Below are 18637 nucleotides of genomic sequence, written 5' to 3'. Positions count from 1 at the left end.
AAGCCTGGCTTGGAGAATTTTGAGCATTACTTTACTAGCACGTGAGATGAGTGCAATTGTGCGGTAGTCTGAGCATTCTTTGGCATTGCCTTTCTTTGGGATTGGAATGAAAACTGACCTTTCACTATATATAAAATGAACAACCAACAAGGACCTACTGTGTAGCGAGAGAACTCTACTCTGTATTTGGTGATAACTATAAGGGAACTGCAGAAGCAGCTTCCATCTGAACAGCTATGGCATTTTTAAAGGCCCAAAACACAAATATTTTCTGTTAAGCAAAGAAAGAAAGAAAATAACAGTTAAGCAAAAAAAAGGTAAGGAAATGAAGCATTAAATTATGTTTGGATCTGACCAATATCTCCTAAAATATCAGAACACAGTAACTTTTCCTGGAAAGTCTTAAGTATTTTGGGACTTTGGAAAACAGAATAATTTCTGTGTAAGCATATTAGATTATCTCAAAGGTACCAAAGAGTCATTGTTTGTTTTCAAAAAAAAAAAAAAATCACACATGCGTTTTAAATTTATTATATTTTGCTATTCTTTAAAGTATGGAAATAAATTTTCTCTAACAAAATTTATTAGTAAAAAATCTGCAAAGTTAATGCTGCTTGGCCACTGGCTCCCATTATAAGATTAAAGAATTTGCACATAAGAGAAATTCTCGAAGTCATTATGGACAACTTACAGTAAATGGGTAACCAGGCCTATGAAGTCAGCTAGGAACGTCTTTCTCCATAAGAGTCCATATTAGGAGATACTAGATGTTTGCCCTGTTTTTCCTTATTGGTAGAGGTTTTTCACTGGCTCAGGGTTGAGACTTGTAAATTCCAACTATGACATCACTTGACCTCAGTCTGAAAATGACCTAATCTTCATTTTTCACATTATTGAAGCTGCTTGCCACCTCCTTTAGGATTCCTTTAGGATGCCACTTTTGAATGTGGCCTGTTCAAAAGTATCTTAAGTGAGGGCTTTGGGTAATGCATGCCATCTTTCCAGAGTAAAAACTTCCTTATTGAAAACTCTGGAAATTAAAATTCACTATTGTGAGGTACAGTAAAATCTGGGACAGATTCAACTGTATATTGAAATCTTCAAAGCTGAACTGAGGTAAGACATGAAATACATAATTTATGAAATAAAATATGATAAAGTACCTTCTGGATATCAGATTTTATAAACCTATCTCAGATGTACACAAAAACATTTCATAAACTATCTGGAAGGTGCTGGTTTAAGAAGATGATTTTGACAGTGCTATCAAAGGCAAGAAAAAAGATTCCCAAAAGCACTTACAGATCATTCTTCCATGCAAGTCTTTCATAATATGATAGTACATAAAAATAAGCTTACTGAAAATAAAATGTGAATGTCTATATCAGGTCTATAGAAAATGTCAACTCCTCAAATATAAAGCAGCAAAAAATATAACATAAAGGAAAAATTGAGGGACACATTTTTTTAATTTAAAACTGATATAACTGAAAACTAGAGAAGCTAAAATAAAAAGGGGCAAACAAACTGATGACCTATAATACAACAGTGGGTTAATATGCTATGCACAGCCTTTTATAATTTACAAAAATACAAGGTACTAAAATATATGACAAAGAATAAAAACAAAATATAGAAAATGCCACTAGAGACACTATAAATTGATATCAACCCTTCTGGAAAGCAACATGGCAAACTATATTTGGAACCATGAAAATATTCTCATCGCTAAAAATTTTCCCTAAGTAAATAACAGAGCAACAAATAGCAACACTGCAACAAATACAAGCAGCATTAGCCATGACATCAAAAAATTTAAGCAACCTCCTAAATTCTCAATGATGGGCATAATACCTGAAAAGAATTTTAAGTCATAACCTTATCTTCAAAGAGCTTTTCGAGCAAGATGTGCATATGAAAAGATTCCACCACAAGACAATAAGTGATAATTGGTAAAGAAGTGGTCCAGGCAACCCTAATCCAGAAGAGAAAGAAATCATTTCCCACTTCCCACTGTGTGATCAATAAAGAAAAAATGGAATTCATGCTGGCCCTGGAAGTGAGGGTGAGATTCTCATTAGCAGAAAAGAAGACAGCGCTTCAGATAAAAATAAAATAATAATATGTTCTACTGAACAGTACAGTAAAGGGGATCATCTGTTGGATATTAACCTGTCTTTCTCAAAAACTAATATAAAAATCATTCCAGGGACAAACAAGTTAGGCTAAGACTGCAGTAGGCTATAGCACCAAAGTTTTTATGCATGATCAGAATTGAGGTTTTATTTTATTTTAAAGTCTTTACTGAATTTGTTACAATATTGGTTCTGTTGTTTATGTTCTATCAGGGATAGAACCTGCACCCCTGGACTGGAAGGCCAAGTCCTAACCACTGGACTTCCAGGGAAGTCCCCCAGACCCAGGTTTTTAGAAAGACCACACTGGCTGTAGTATAAAGGCAGGGCTGCAGGCAGGACATGGGAAGATAGAAGTCAAGATGCCTTTTAGAAAGCTATTTTAATAGCCCAAGCAAGAAGCTGGAGAGCTAAACTTTACACACCCCCATTAGCAACAGAGAGGAACAGCTGCTATGAGGAGTACTTAGCAGACAGAATCAACTTATGATTAAAGAACTGGCAACTGACTGGATTCTAGTCTCATGGGAATACAGTCAAAGATAACACTGAATTGATGCCATTGAAACCTCTATTTTGGCCAACTCTCCATATATTACAATAGATCAAATGAGAAGGGAAACACGTCTGGGTTAGACGGTAAGGAATAAAATGAATTTGGTTGTGCACAACTCGAATGTGAAGTTCCTAGGAGCCAACTGGTTGGAGATTTTCCAGCAAGAAGTTAGAAATATAGATCCAGGTTATGAGAAGGGGATGCATGGGGTAGCTGCAGTTATGGGAACTAAAGAAAATGTTCAGAGAGACCCCACCCAGTTGGCCAGGGTGAAGTCCAGGGCAACGCCAGCAATGAGAGAGCGCCCAAAGAAGGAGGGGCCGTTGAAGGGAGCTGAGAGATCAGGTACCTGGAGCCATGGCAACCAAGGGGGTGATGAGGACGCGGATGGGAGAGACCCAGACATCAGCATCTGACGCTCCAGCAACAGCAGAGAAAATGAAGTTTCCTAACAGACCACCGGCTGGGCCATGAAGAAGCCACATGTGGCCTCGTAACGGCCACTTCAGTTGGGCAGCGATGCCAGGTTGCTCTCATTCATTTATTTATCCATTCAGCCTCTCTTTCCTCTTTCTTTCAGTGATATTTATTGCGTTCTTGCCTCTACCATGCTAACACCGAGGACTCCAACAAGCTCCCTGATGTCCAGAAACACTGATACAAAACAAGTCAGTGTAATGATGCTAACTAAGGAGCTGAGGTATGACTGGAAGTTGAGGAAGTAGAGAGAGCAAATGCAGATATTTCTCATGGAGTAAGAGCCTGTGGTTGAGAGGTAAGCAGGACGAAGCCAAGGACTGTTCAGACTGTGAGAGACTTGCGTGTCTGTTGGCTGAGGGGTCGAGCGCGGAGATGCTAATAGCAGAACAGGTTGAGTGTCTGCCATCAGCAAATCCTGTTGAAACCCATGCGATGCAACCTGCAACCCTCACCATGACTCGATGAGCTAAGAACGAACAGACCTCTTCTCCCAGGGCGCACGGATGCACAAGGAGCGAGGCAGTTTGCTCAGGGCCACCCCCAGCTTAACCATGGCACGGCCGTGCACCCACAGGAGGGCACCCACCAGTGCAGTGGGGAGGCCCAGAGGTGGGGGAGCAGGAGGAAAGAGAGCAGCGGAGCCCAGATCAGCGGGTCACAGGAGACAAGCCAGAACAGACGGAAGCACAGGAGACACAGAGAGAAACGTGATAAAGACCGTGGGCTGTGTCCTCTGTGGACATGGAGCAAAGTGAGACAGAAAATGCTCCGCCTGTAGCCTGGCGTCTCGGCAAGAAAACTGGCTTGAAGCCTGCTGTGTGGGACACATGTCCTAAAGGACCTCGCCTAAGATGGATAAAGAAGATGTGGTACCTACATACAGTGGAATATTTCTCAGCCATAAAAGTGCACAAAATTGGGTCATTTGCAGAGGTGTGGACAGAATTAGAGAATCATACAGAGTGAAGTCAGTCAGGAAGAAAAAACCAAATATTGTATATGAACACGTACATGTGGAATCTAGGGAAACGATACCGATAAACCTGTCTACAGGGCAGGAATAGAGGCGCAGACACAGAGGACGGACATGTGGACACAGAGGAGAAATGGGAGGGAGGGGCAAACTGGGAGATTAGGATTAACATACGCACAGGACCATGTGTAAAAGAGATAGCCAGTAGGACGCTGCTGTATAGCATAGGGAACTCAGCTCCAGGCTCTGTGATGACCCAGAGGGTTGGAATGGGGGGGTTGGAGGGAGGCTCAAGAGAGAGGGGTATGTGTGTGAGTGTGCGTCTGTGTGTGTGTGTGATTCACTTTGTTGTACAGCAGAAACTAACACTGTAAAGCAATTATTCACCAAGAAAAAAACAGAAGTTGTAATAGTAATGGAAAGCAGGGGCAAATGCAGATGCTATAAATAGAAAAGAGAAAACAAACTGAAAAAGAAAAACTAAGGTGTATGTTTTTAGCTTAGGGGCCTAACAGTACAGGGAAGAGATGACAGAAGTCAGTGGCAGGAATATGAGGAGTTATTACTTACTTTTTTTAAAACTTTTTTGCATCTTCCAAAGCTTTCTATAATGCTCACTGCATAAAAATGTGTTACTCCACCAGTTAAAAAAAAAGTACATTTTAAAAACAGTATTGAGAACTCAAAAACTATAATAATGGTGGTAAAAAAGGAACAAGCAAACTGAAGAGGCGTCTTAAGGACGAACAGTAAATGACGACAGCTTGGATCTGTGGGATGAAGAAAAGGAGAAGCCAAGGGTGACGTTGAGTTAGATGGTGACACCATTTAACAGGATCCAGAGATGAGAAGAAGGTGCAGTTCCGAATAATCTTAAAGAATGGGATCACATCTGTATGTGACACGATGAAAGACTCAGGATTAGAGGGCCACCTAACGCAGAGCTGACGCACTGGAAAAGACCCTGATGCTGGGAAAGACTGAAGGCAGGAGAAGGTGGCGACAGAGGATGAGATGGTTGGATGGCATCATCGACTCAACAGACATGAGTCTGAACAAACTCTGGGAGACAGTGAGGGACAGGGAAGCCTGGCGTGCTGCAGTCCATGGGGTCACAAAGAATCCGGCAGGACGTAGCTACAGAACCACCACAAATAGGGTGAATATATCCAGGTAACTGAAGTGATGAAGAAAGGTCTGATCTGGGACTGCTGCTGCTGCTGCTAAGTCGCTTGTTGTGTCCGACTCTGTGTGACCCCGTCCCTGGGATTCTCCAGCCAGGCAAGAACACTGGAGTGGGTTGCCATTTCCTTCTCCAATGCATCAAAGTGAAAAGTGAAGTCGCTCAGTCGTGTCCGACTCTTTGCGACCCCATGGACTGCAGCCCACCAGGCTCCTCCATCCATGGGATTTTCCAGGCAAGAGTACTGGAGTGAGGTGCCATTGCCTTCTCCTAACTGGCCTTAAAAGAGTGGTAAAAATGATGGAGTTGATGATGTCACGGCAGATAATGCAAAGACAGGAAAGTGAAGGAAGTGTTTAAAGGTGAGGCAAGTCAAGAGGAAAACAAAAAGTCACTCTTTGAACACCTTAATAATCATTGGTACAGGCAAAATCCAGCAAGAAACACCAACATTCAGAGGCAAAAGTTATTTTAAAAGCCACAAAGTTCCTCCTCAAAATATTTATTAATTACAAAGGGGAAAAGAGTAACTTTAGAGTGAAGATAACTGGCAGACACTCCTTAACCAACAGGTTAACCTCACCAGCAACAAGGCAAGGCCACATCACGCACTCCTGAAACAATGCCCCAAGGAGGACACGGCTTCACTTCTGGGGCATCCTTGCCACAAATGCATAACTTCAACCTAAACGCCAGGTAAACACCCCCAAGTTGAGGGACACTTTACAAAATAACTGACCAGTACTCTTCCAACTGTCAACTCATTAAAGACAAAGACTTAAGAACTGTCGGAGCTTGGAAGAGATGGAGGAGGCAGGATAGCTAAATGCAATGTTTGAAACTCAAAAAAGAGGGGATGTGTGTAAACGTGTAGCTGATTCACTTTGCTGTACAGCAGAAACTAACACAGCACTGTAAAGCAACTATACTCCAGTAAAAATATTTTTAAGATTTTTCAAAAAAATAAGATAAATGCAATGTGTGATTCTGAAACAGCAACAACAAAAGGCCAATGGAGAAACTAATGAAAGCCAAATAAAGCCCATAGTTTAGTTGCCAGGATTGTTCTCAAGTTAGTTTTTACTTTGATAATTGTGCCTTGGCTGTGCAAGATGGTCCCTCGTGGGAAGCTGGGTCAAGGGTACATGGAAAGCTGGGTCAAGGGTATATCGGAACCTGCCATCTCTGTGACACTTCTATTAAGTCCAAATTAATTTCAAAACTAAAACTCTTAAAAATGAGGCAGGCATCCTGCAAAAAATAAAACTGAAGCCTTTCCTCAAATAGTATACTAATACAACTTCCATGAGAATATTTTTAATGAAAACATAAAAACATTAGAAGAAAAGGAGAGCAACAATTTTATAATCTGAATCCAGAGGACAAGAAGCATGAAATTCAAGCCATAAATGAAAAGACTGATCCATTTTGATTATATAATTATGTTAAATCTGGCAAAAAAAAAACCACAATAAACAAAATCACTACAATCTGGAAAAACACATACTTGAAATTAGTATCACCAAGGGCTACTATCTTAAAAATAAAAAAAATTCTAGAAGTCAATTAGATAAAAACAAAAGACCCCAACCTGGTAGAAAAAATGGACAAAAGCTATAGAGAAGAAAATAGATAGGGAAAGATGAAATTTAAAACTATAAGAGGGTACATGCTTTTCTTAACAGATTGGCAAATGACAAAACATTTGGTAACACACAGTCTCATAGAAAAACAGCCACTCTCATACATTACTAATGGGGAGGACAAACTGGTACCACTTCTATGAAGAGAAATTTTCCAATAGCTCTTAAAAATTTAATGCCTGTACTTCTCTCGCCAGCAATATTACTTCTAGGAATTAAGCCTGTGCATCTACTTTCTGTCCCTATAGACTTCCCTATTCCAGATATCGGAGAAGGCGATGGCACCCCGCTCCAGTACTCTTGCCTGGAAAATCCCATGGACAGAGGAGCCTGGTAGGCTGCGGTCCATGAGGTCACAAAGAGTCAGACTCGACTGAGCGACTTCCCTTTCACTTTTCACTTTCATGCATTGGAGAAGGAAATGGCAACCCACTCCAGTGTTCTTGCCTGGAGAATCCCAGGGACAGGGGAGCCTGCTGGGCTGCCGTCTATGGGGTCACACAGAGTCGGACACGACTGAAGTGACTTAGCAGCAGCAGCAGCATATTCCCCTACATGAGTGGAAAACTTAACATCCAAGGATATTCCCGTCAAAACTGTTTCTAATAACAAAGGTTCGGACACAACCTAGAGGCCCATAGCTAGAAGACTGGTTAAATTAAAAAATGGCACATTGTGTAAGGGATACTCTGAAGTTAGGAAAAAGACTGCAGTGGCTCTAGACTCATGTTATGGTATATGGCTAAGCGTGTAAAGCACAGTGCCAATGTGTGAGCAAGGATCGTTAACTCAGAGGCAAATGATATGCATATTCTCGACAAACACTGGTGTCTCTGAGAGGATGGATATTCAAAAAAACTAGTGAACTATTGGCCACAGGGGGATTTTAGACAGGCATGTTTTACAGTTTTTCAAAACTTAAATTTAAAAAATCTTTAAATAGAGCAGAGCGAGGCATAGAGTCAGGTAGTAAATTAGAGGGGAAAAGTACTGATAGATGATGAAAACATGTCGGCGGAAAGTTGCCAAGAGAGGTGGGGGCCCTGGAAATCATGACTGGAGAGATTCCCCGACTTTGGGGTGAAGTATGGATTTATTCCTGACATTAATTCTGATGGGGACTTGGGAAAAGCCCTTAGGCTGGGGATTTGGAATCAAGCAGTGCCCATAGTGGGGTGGGGGAGGGGAGGGGGCTGGGGGGCATGTCACAGCATGTCACAGCTTGGGAGCCCAGGAACCCAGGGACTTGTTTCTAATACATGCAGATGTCACGTATATATTAACTTACTCGTATCCAGAAGACAGCACACTTGCGTGTTTCTACCCTACTGCTTAAAGGAAACTCTGGCTCTTACATTCACACAGGATATTAAAGGATGTTACTGAGACAGTAAAAAGGTCAATGGATGCCAGGGATTGAGGTATGGAGGGATGAATAAGCAGATTAGAGAGGATTTTTAGGGCAGTGAAACTATCCTGTATGATACCACACCCATGGATACACATCATTATTCCTTTGTCCAAGCCCACAGAATGTACACCAGCAAGAGTGAGCCCTTGTGTAAACGATGGACTTGGGATGATCATGACCTGTCAGCGTAGGCTCACCGACTGTAACAAACATACCCTCTGGTGACAATGGGAAAGGCTGTTTATGGGTGGATGCAGGGGGTATGGGAAGGGAAAGCTGCTCAGTCGTGTCCGATTCTTTACAACCCCATAGACTATACAGGAAGAAGGCAATGGCACCCCACTCCAGTACTCTTGCCTGGCAAATCCCATGGGCAGAGGAGCCTGGAAGGCTGCAGTCCATGGGGTCGCTAGGAATCGGACACGACTGAGCGACTTCACTTTCACTTTTCACTTTCATGCACTGAAGAAGGAAATGGTAACCCACTCCAGTGTTCTTGCCTGGAGAATCCCAGGGACGGGGGAGCCTGGTGGGCTGCCATCTATGGGGTCGCACAGAGTCGGACACGACTGAAGTGACTCAGCAGCAGCAGCAGCAGCAGGCTATACAGTCCATGCAATTTTCCAGGTCAGAATACTGGAGTGGGTAGCCTTTCCCTTCTTCGGGGTATCTTCCCAACCCAGGAATTGAACCAGGGTCTCCTGCATTCCAGGTGGATTCTTTACCAGCTGAGGTACCAGGGAGTTCCCCAGGATATGGGAAAACTCTGTACTTTCTGCTCAATTTTGCCCCCAACTTAAAACTGCACTAATAATAAAAGTCTATTTAAAAGTGTGGGGGAGGGGAGCACCTATTCTTCAGTACACATCCCTGATGCTCGAGCATCAGATAAAGAACAGTCAATCAATCGGTGCTTGGGATTTATATATCATGTTGTATATAATATTACATCTTTCTCCTAAGAGTTCAAAGGTTTTAAATGTTCCTCCTTCATTTATCCTTACAACATCCTCACACCTACAGTGGAATATAAACACTGTAAAACTGGGTAGAAAGAGGCAATATCGGGAGAATGAGGCCAAGTCTCTAGATGAATCACTTGCAGGAATAGACCTGCAATTCAACTTTCCTTATTGAGCATCACGATTTTTTTCAAACATATAAAGGCCATATTGAAAGCAAACAATTAGGAGTGTCATCTATGTTCTACCCTGAAGTGTATGCGTGTGCATGTGTGCATACATAAACATACATGCGCAAACAGATACACAATCCTGCATTCATGCATACACACACCCTTACACACACACACACACACACACACACACACACACACACACCCTTACTCATATAGTCATACTTCAGCCTAAGAGCCAGCTCATTCCTGGCTGGCTAAACTTAGGCATTTTTTTAAGCACAATAATAGTTACATAGTGAAACTGACCATTAGCCATTATAAATAAAGAAACTCACATATGTCATTGTCAGGATTTCTAGTCTGAGATAAGTGAGAACAAACAAACTGACAAAAGACAATTACAAGTCAAATATACTTGTCACTGCTCCCACTAAAATGATTTAATTTAAAACACCATTATATTGGAAGGAGAAATGAGACGCTAATAACATGCATTGACTTTTACATAAAATTAGTATGTAAAGTGGGAGCTAGGAACCTAATGATGAATATGAGGCGACGGCTTGCATTTTATCAGAGTAAGCAAAAACGTAATTGACAAAGAGGCAAATCTAAATGAATTTCCAGCTATTTCAACACTAAGTGCAGCTGCATGCTGTCAGTATTACAGACGAAAAAAATGCATTAACACTGAAAAAATTTTTAAATGCAGCCAATAAGCAAACTTACCTACTTTACTGACGTTACCATTTATTTAATCACAAAAGTATTTTTTTCCAAAAAGGAATTTTTAACATCAGATTATTCCATCTGCAGTTACTTCAAACTGATTGAGGAGAAAAGTGTTTGGAGGCAAATGAAAATATTACAGTGTTTCTGGGAGCAGTATCTGCTACTCTTGGAATTAAGTCGAGGTTAAAAAACATTTGTTTTCAAGAAGATGCCAATACAATAATATTTCATTTAAGAGCCACTGAGAATATTTTATATGTATATATATGTACATACATAGGTACACACACACACACATATATATGTAACAATCAGCTTTCTGTACACCCGAAACTAACACGATATTGTAAATCAACTGTACTCCAATTTTAAAAGGCCACTACAGGACACGACTGAGTGACTGAACTGAACTGAACTGAAGAATACTCTACTCGGTCTCTTATGTCAGTGGCAGTTAAGAGATCAGACTCTGGCATCGGCCTTCTTGAGTTCAAATCCCAACTCGTTCTTGCTGTGTGGCCCTGACAGATCACTTAAGCACACTGTGCCTCATTCTTCTCATCTATTACGATAAGGGTGATGAAGAGTGCCTACCTCCTAGGCTCACTGTAAGAATGAAATATATTCACACACGCCACACTCATGCTCCGTATCTGTGAGCGAGCATTATTATCACCGCTCAGGACAGCAATTTCTTGGGGCAGGCATTCTTTTGTACTAAAAAACTGACCAAGAAGATAGCAGCAACATGTCATGATCCTGCTGGTCCCCCGGACAAGAAGTATTGTCATGTCCCACCTCTCACACCCTCTCCCTGGTCGATGGGAATCATGGGAATATCTTTGCTACTTCCGAGTACAGATCAATCCTTGGTGATAAACTGACTGAGGTACCCCTCTCCCAGGAAATGCTGCACAAGTGACTCTAGACCAGAGGCTGCCAAGCCCAGGATATCTAAGGTGCTCTGAGATTCTGGCGTATCTTCCCTACAACACCATCAGCCCTTAAAGTGGCGATTTAGGTGACTGGGCACACACCTGACTTTGCAGTTGATCTTTATCCAGATCCCTTGGAATATCTCACTGAATTATTTATTCTACTTTTTCCAAGGTCATGAAAAGGACAGGGCGCAAAAATCAAAGCTGATAACAGAAAGGTTTTATGTTCATTCTTCCCCTTTAATTTACTGGAAGTTTCAGCAACTGAATAGAAGGAAAAAGGCCAAGTCTGCAGGCATCTTGGCAGGGTGACGAGTCATCGAAAAGAGAAGTGAATTCCCACAAAATAAATACACCAAACCCAGGCTTCTCTCAAGTGCAGTCAAACTGTGAGTGGACTGGCACCCCTGCCAAGGGATCAAGGGAACAGAAATGGGAGCAAGACAGAGGAAGCCCTGAGCCTTGAATCACATACAAATTCTAATTTCAAAGGAAGACCAGAGTGCTTGCCTGTGCGCAGTCAGGGCATGGCACTCGTCCAAGGTCCAGACAGACCACAGGGCCTGGCAAATATACCTGGAGTACGGATAAACTCAGGGTGAAATCAAGCTCTCCCCACCTTCTCAACGTCCTTTTCCATGTTCCTTTGTGCTATTACTTCATCAGGACCTTGAGACTTCAACTTAGAAAAATCTACTCTCCAAAGAGGATCGTTTACCTCTCAGCATGAATTTAATCCCAGTATTTTTCTCCAAATTATTTTGCTTCACTTATGATTTCTAAGGTGATCAGAGACTTCCCGCCCAGTTCAAATGGGATCGGTCCTGAAATAGACTACTCCAGAGAAGGAAACCCACTCTGCTTGCATAAGACACCAGGTCTCATCTGTGGACCCAGAGAGTCCTATTCTCACTGGGGAGTGCTCAGTCACTAAGTCGTGTCCAGCTCTGTGACCCCAGGACTGTAGCCCGTCAGGCTCCTCCGTCCTTGGGATTTTCCAGGCAAGGATACTGAAGTGGGTTGCCACACCCTCCTCCAGGGGATCTTCCTGATCCAGGAATGGAACTCATGCCTCTTGCACTGGCAGTGGGTTCTTTACCACTGAACCACCTGGGAAGACTTATTTCCACTTGAAATGTCTAAAACAGATAATGACTGTTAACCTCAGTTAAACTTAATAAAAATAAACTGAGCAGATTAATTCCTCAAATACCATCGAAAGACAACAATCCTTTAAATTTAGAGTTAGTCAAACCTCAGAATAATTTTAAAATGTAAATGTATCATGTTGGAAAGAATAGCCAACAAACCTAATTTTTTGATCCAACATCACCACTATCTTATCATGTAACCATAGACATATATCACTTGAATTTTCAGGCCTTGGTCTACAGTGATCAAAATTAATAGTTTTGATATCTATCTAAGATTCCTTTCAACTCAAAATTTTCATGAATCATTAGTTATTTTCAGTTCACGTATTGGCAGACATGTGGGAGCAAAAGTTCAGTTTGCAGCTAGCAGTGAATGTGAACCATTTGAATAAAGATACAAAAAATGGACTTTTAAAATTAATGTAGCATGGGTATGAGAAAAAATAGAGAGGATGCTGTAGAATTAAGAGAGTTTTTCCATCAGTCCATTATATAAGTTACCTGATCTAATATTACTAGGTTTTGTTTTGTTTTACACTACTGTAGAGCCATGTGAACTTCCAAATGTGTAACATACAAGGACCACACCCACAAGACTAGATGCTAGCTCTTGGAGTTCAAGCAAGAAATGCTGAGAATAATACAAACTTTTGGGAACCGAGGCCATACCCTCCAGGGTCCCTTGGGAGGTCTCTCCCAGCGCTCACCTTCCAGCAGTTGGTCCAGGCTGGAAATCTTCTTGAGTCCATCAATGGTGTAGATTGTTCTCACTCCCTGGGGCAAATTCACGTTATCCGACAGAGTTCGGGTCAAATCAGCCAGCAGGGCCTCAAAAGATCGGAACCGGTCTGGGGAGATGGCATACACAATCCCTTTGAAGTAGCGATCTCCGTTTCGATAGAAACGCACTTTCTTGGCCTTCTTCTCGGAGCTGAGGGTCTGCAGTGTGCGGGTGCGGTAGAAGCTGCAGTGGGCGCTGTGCGTGGGGCTGGGCAGCCCGTTCACCCGCGACCCTCGGCTGTACCTCTGGGCCTTGTCCCGCTCATCAAAATGCTCCAGCTCCATGTCTCTGCCGAAGGACATGACTGCGGTTAGAGCTGAACCTGGGAGGCACAGAAACACAAACAGCCACACACAGGTGTTATTTTAGCATCCAGACTGGGAAGGCTCAGCTTGAGAACAGCCGATGGGAACACTGCTATAACAGATGATATGTTTCATACGAGTGGTCAACTTGGGAGAGAAAAGACAAATATTTAGGAGAGGCAGACCCAGTGGAAACAGATTACTAATCAACCCCAGTTTTGTTAGAATACGGCTGGTAGGCGTTGACCACCTAGAACGTCCAGCTTTGAACCGCTCTTATTTCTGATAGTTATAACAAACCTTTCAAAGTTTATTTATTATTAACCCCACACACAGATAAAGAAACTGAGGCACAGAAAAATTTCTCCCAAATTTCTCCAAATAATATAGTTGAGAAATGCTTGAACCAAGAACTCTGACCCAGGTTTGTCTGACGCCAAGGCTCCCTGCAGGTTAATCCTGATGGTAGGTAGCACATGAGCCTTCACATCAGTCCAGGGCTAAATATAAAAGATACAGCAGTGGGGGTGGACCAGGAATCAAAAGAGGGCTGCTGCTGCTAAGGCGCTTCAGTCGTGTCCAACTCCGTGCAACCCCATAGACGGCAGCCCACCAGGCTCCCCCGTCCCTGGGATTCTCCAGGCAAGAACACTGGAGCAGGTTGCCATTTCCTTCTCCAATGCATGAAAGTGAAAAGTGAAAGGGAAGTCGCTCAGTCGTGTCCAACTCTTAGCGACCTCATGGACCGCAGCCTACCAGGCTCCTCTGCCCATGGGATTTTCCAGGCAAGAGTACCAGAGTGGGGTGCCCCTGCCTTCTCTGCAAAAGAGAGCAGGTAACATTTAACAGTCAGATTTTATGGATTTCCCTGGTGGTCCAGTGGTTGTGAATCCACCTTCCAATGCAGGAGATGCAGGTTCGATACCTGGTTGGGGAATTAAGATCCCACAAACTGGGGAGCAACTAGGCTCACATGCAGCAACTACAGAGCCCACGGGCTCCAGGTGCCGTGCGCCACTAGAGAGAAGCCTGCAGGCTGCAAGGAAGATCCCCCACACTGCAGCTAGGACCTGATATTGCAAAAAATAAACGGATGAATGAATATTCTTTTTAAAAAGTCAGATTGTAAACATTTTACCCAGTGTTTGTAGTCTCCATGGCCAGACCAAGAGCAAACAAATCCATAGGTTTAAAAGTGATTTTCCTACATGGTGATTTAGTCGCTAAGTCGTGTCCAACTCTTGCAACCCCATGGGATGTAGCCCACCAGGCTCCTCTGTCCATGGAATTCTCCAGGCAAGAATACTGGAATGGGTTGCCAAGGCCTTCTCCAGGGGATCTTCCTGACCCAGGGACTGAACCGGATTCTCCTGCATCACAGGCAGATTCTTTACCACTGTACCACCTGGAAATTTCCTACATAGTCAATTGAAATTTATTTGAAAAGTGGACTCACAGTAACTCATTTACTTATACTTAATGCTTCATATAAGGTGGATTTTTAAAAAGGGGGAAAAAAAGGAAGGGATGGAGAGAAAGGGAAGGAGGGAGGGATGGAAGAGGAGAAAGAAAAGGAAAAGCAACAACAAAATAAAACCAAAAAGGAATCAAAGTTACTTCTTCTTTGGGGCACTTGGCCCTTCTTTCCACTAAGACTCTCTCTGTCTTTGTGTGGAGGAAACTGAGGCTTAAAGATGCTGATCCAGACTTGATCCAGAACAAACTATGTAACCCAGAGAAATCTACTTGTTCAGCATCATTAAGCCCCGGTTTCCTCCGTCACACGTGGGAAACTCGATAGTACCTACCTCACAGTTAACATCAGCTATTAAATAACTGAATACACATGAAACACTTGGGGTAATGTCTAGACTATATTTTTAATTAATAAAATTTGCTTTTCTGTTCCTGACTCTGTCACGGGAAGAACCAGTAGGAAGAGAATCTCCCCTTTCCAGCAAGGGGGGATCCGAATGAGTGCCCACCCCCGACCCTCCAGCATTTCCATGTCAGGACCTTCTGGAAGGCACACCTGTGTCCCCACAGTTCCATTTGACTTTGGACAGAGCTGGGTCATGGGCAGGCTGCCTGTGGGATTATTTCACCCTTGCTCAGGGGTTAGCTGACGAAGGGCTATTGCCCTTCACAGGTGATCTGTGTTTTAATAGGAGAATCTAGAAGATGGGAAAACCTCAGCATTCAAAGAAAGATGTCTTAATGACAAAATTTCAGGCACACTCAGAATATAAGGGAAATGAAAACTGGGGGCAAGAACTTTATGTTGTTGTTCAATCGCTCCGTCGTGTCTGACTCTGCGACCCCATGGACTGCAGCACACCAGGATTCCCCGTCCTCCACCACCTCCTGGAGTTAGAACTTTATCAGTGGCCCCCCAAACCCCACCATGACGACAGTGTCGCCGTTCTGAAGGTCAATCCAAACCAACCCAAATGCCAAAGCCCTGCCAAGCCTCCCTGACCTTTTCTTCACCCTCCGTAAACTGACCTCTGATCCACTCAGAGCGAGTAAAAATTCATGCTCAAAAGCTTCATGCGCTGCCAGAGACTGTGCACTCCTGAAATGCATGGAGTGGAAAAAGCCCACATTTATCAGAAGTCTGTGATGTGCCTGACACTGTTAAGTGGTGATCAATTGCTATGTAACATGCTAAAAATGCCCTCTAGACCTCACAACAGTCCAGTGAGGGATGGGATGTTATTGTGACTGAGGGTGAGTACGGGCTGTATCCACGTGCCAAAGTCATAACTGAGGGCCCTGGGACTTGAACCCGGATGTACTCCAGCTGACTCTGAAGCTGCCCCCCCCACCCCCTCCTTTCTGACCTGAGCTCTGTGTTCTAGTGACCTAGACCCCTGCCAGCGGCTGCTCATCACATGTAAAGCAGGCTTTTGAAAGCCTTTGCTCCTCTCGGGCAGACCACTTAAACTGCCAGAAAGACTCTGTGTGCTTGAGACCAGGCAGGTCATCCGGCCTCCAATGTCTCACCTGCACACCCCGAGGCGGGGTGGGGGGAAGAGCAGCGCAGTGGGGTTCAATCTGGAGTGAGGAGTTCAGGGCACGTTTTTCCTCCAGACATGAAAACTACCCCATGCCACTTAATACCCCAGACAGCCTAAATTGGCATTTTCCAGGGACTTCCCTGGTGGTCCAGTGGTTAAGACTCTGCACTTTCAATGCAGGGGGGCAAGGGTTCAATCCCTGGTCAAGGAACTGAGATGCCACATGCAGTGAGACAAGGCCAATAAATTAATTAACAATAATAATAATAACTTTATTAAAATAAAAATAAATTTGCATTTTCCAGAAAAATATTTGCCATATATAAGTATGAACTGGTTTCACTGATTTTGAAGTTAGATAACTTCAAAACAAGTATCAGTTGCTATCCAATCCTTCAGATAGCTAGTAACTGAGTAAACAGAACAAATATTTTGCCGATGATATCATAACTGCTCCTACGCTTATTAATTATTTGTTTTTAAAGGCGTTCTTTTTTTTTTTAATTAATTTATTTATTTATTTTTAATTTTTACTTTACAATTCTGTATTGGTTTTGGCATAGATTGACATGAATCCACCACAGGTGTACATGCGTCCCCAAACATGAACCCCTGGGGCAATGATGTTGCTAGTACTCAAACAGTCATACCAATTCACTAGGTTCCTCAAACTTCGTGAAGTAGAAAGGCCGGATTGGTGGTTGAAGATTTTATTTTTAAAGGCAGTGATAATTCTTCCTGGGGCTTCCCTGGTGGCTCAGCGGTGAAGAAACTGCCTGCCAACACAGGAGATGTGGGTTCAATCCCTGGGTTGGGAAGATCCCCTGGAGGAGGAAATGGCAACCCACCCCAGTATTCTTGTCTGGGAAATCCCACAGACAGAGGAGCCTGGCAGGCTACAGCCCATAGGGTCCCAAAGAGTCAGACATGACTTAGCAACTAAAAAAAAAAAAAAATTCTTCCTACCCTAGGCGTTTCGTCTCAAATCCAAATAAACTGAAATACACAGGACATGCGGAAAGGATGGTACAACTGTGTTGCCAGAGTGCAAATCTAATTCCAAGGGGCTCTTGTTGATTTGTAATTGGCAAGGGTCAAATGATTTAGCAATTGTTGGAATCCCCTTGAGGGAAAGGCTCCTAGAACCAAGAATTCCACACCAGACCCCCCCCCACAAAAAAAAACATCGATTTAGAACAGAAAAGTTGATTTTGTTTTATTTGTACATTTCCCAAACTGGATCAGGCGTTCAACCACAGCAGGGCCAAGATCTTTTACTTCCCTTCACTGAGCCTGCTCCAAAGTAAGCAATGATGTTGGTGACAAAGAAAAACCACACTCCCAGTGAAATCATTCTGAAGGCTACAGCCACCACTAAATGAATGTCGAAAACCACACTACACATCCTCGTGTTCCAGATATTATGTGTGGTATTAAAATAGGTGTTCTCTCCCTCGCTCAGCAATGGATTAGTCATTTATTTGAATCAAGAGCACCTGGGGAAGATTCCCCAGACTTCCACGGCTCCCCTGCTTTCTGTGGAAGCCAGCTAAGGAGCACTAAGCCACATGGTCACAGACCATAGGTGGCCAAGTGCCTGGGCACAGGTGTATCCTGATACCATGAAAGTAATCGCGTGGCCTGAGCCAGGGAGCTCATAGACGCCTGGGTGGGGAAGACCCCAGCCTGGCTCTTATCAAGAGCTTTTCCTATAAATACTGCCAGGCTGAGAGATCAGCGTTTTAGATGGTTCTCCGCGGGATTTCTCACCATCATGAAGAACCTCTGCCTTCATTCTTCTCTAGATGAGCACATGAGTTCCTGTTACACTCATACACTCACTCACACACACACACACTCACACAGACCAAGAAATAATCTGGCATAAAGACTACCGTGTTTATAAATGTTTCCAAATACATTTATATAAAATCTATATAGGTGCTGTACCTAGAGATTCCAAGGCACATTTTGCCAGTAGAACTAGGATGTGGGGGGGGATGGACATGTGTGCAATACGAGGCGCACACACCTTCAGAGTGCATGCACCACCCTGGACGCAGCTGTATCACAGGATGCGAGCATACCTTTCACAATGTTCTACACATAACCTCTCTCAGAATCCTTTCTGACCCGCATTCATGCGACATTTCATACTTAAAACGCTGTCCTACTTTCCCGGGGAAAG

The 18637-nt window shown here is 43.1% G+C and overlaps 1 protein-coding gene across 3 annotated transcripts in view; it reads right to left on the bottom strand.

The window, feature by feature from the left end:
• Positions 1-18637, bottom strand: part of DCLK1 (doublecortin like kinase 1) — a 354151-nt gene that overhangs the window by 334383 nt on the left and 1131 nt on the right. For all 3 annotated transcript variants that reach the window (XM_040267078.1, XM_040267076.1, XM_040267075.1), the window contains exon 2: positions 13051-13446. In XM_040267078.1, coding sequence (XP_040123012.1) covers positions 13051-13426 — 376 coding nt within the window. In that variant the 5' untranslated portion in view covers positions 13427-13446. The remainder of the gene's footprint in view (positions 1-13050; positions 13447-18637) is intronic.

Source organism: Oryx dammah, unplaced genomic scaffold (genome assembly GCF_014754425.2).
Source record: "Oryx dammah isolate SB20612 unplaced genomic scaffold, SCBI_Odam_1.1 HiC_scaffold_24, whole genome shotgun sequence".
Taxonomy (NCBI): domain Eukaryota; kingdom Metazoa; phylum Chordata; class Mammalia; order Artiodactyla; family Bovidae; genus Oryx; species Oryx dammah.
This window is presented reverse-complemented; position numbering and strand designations above follow the sequence as displayed.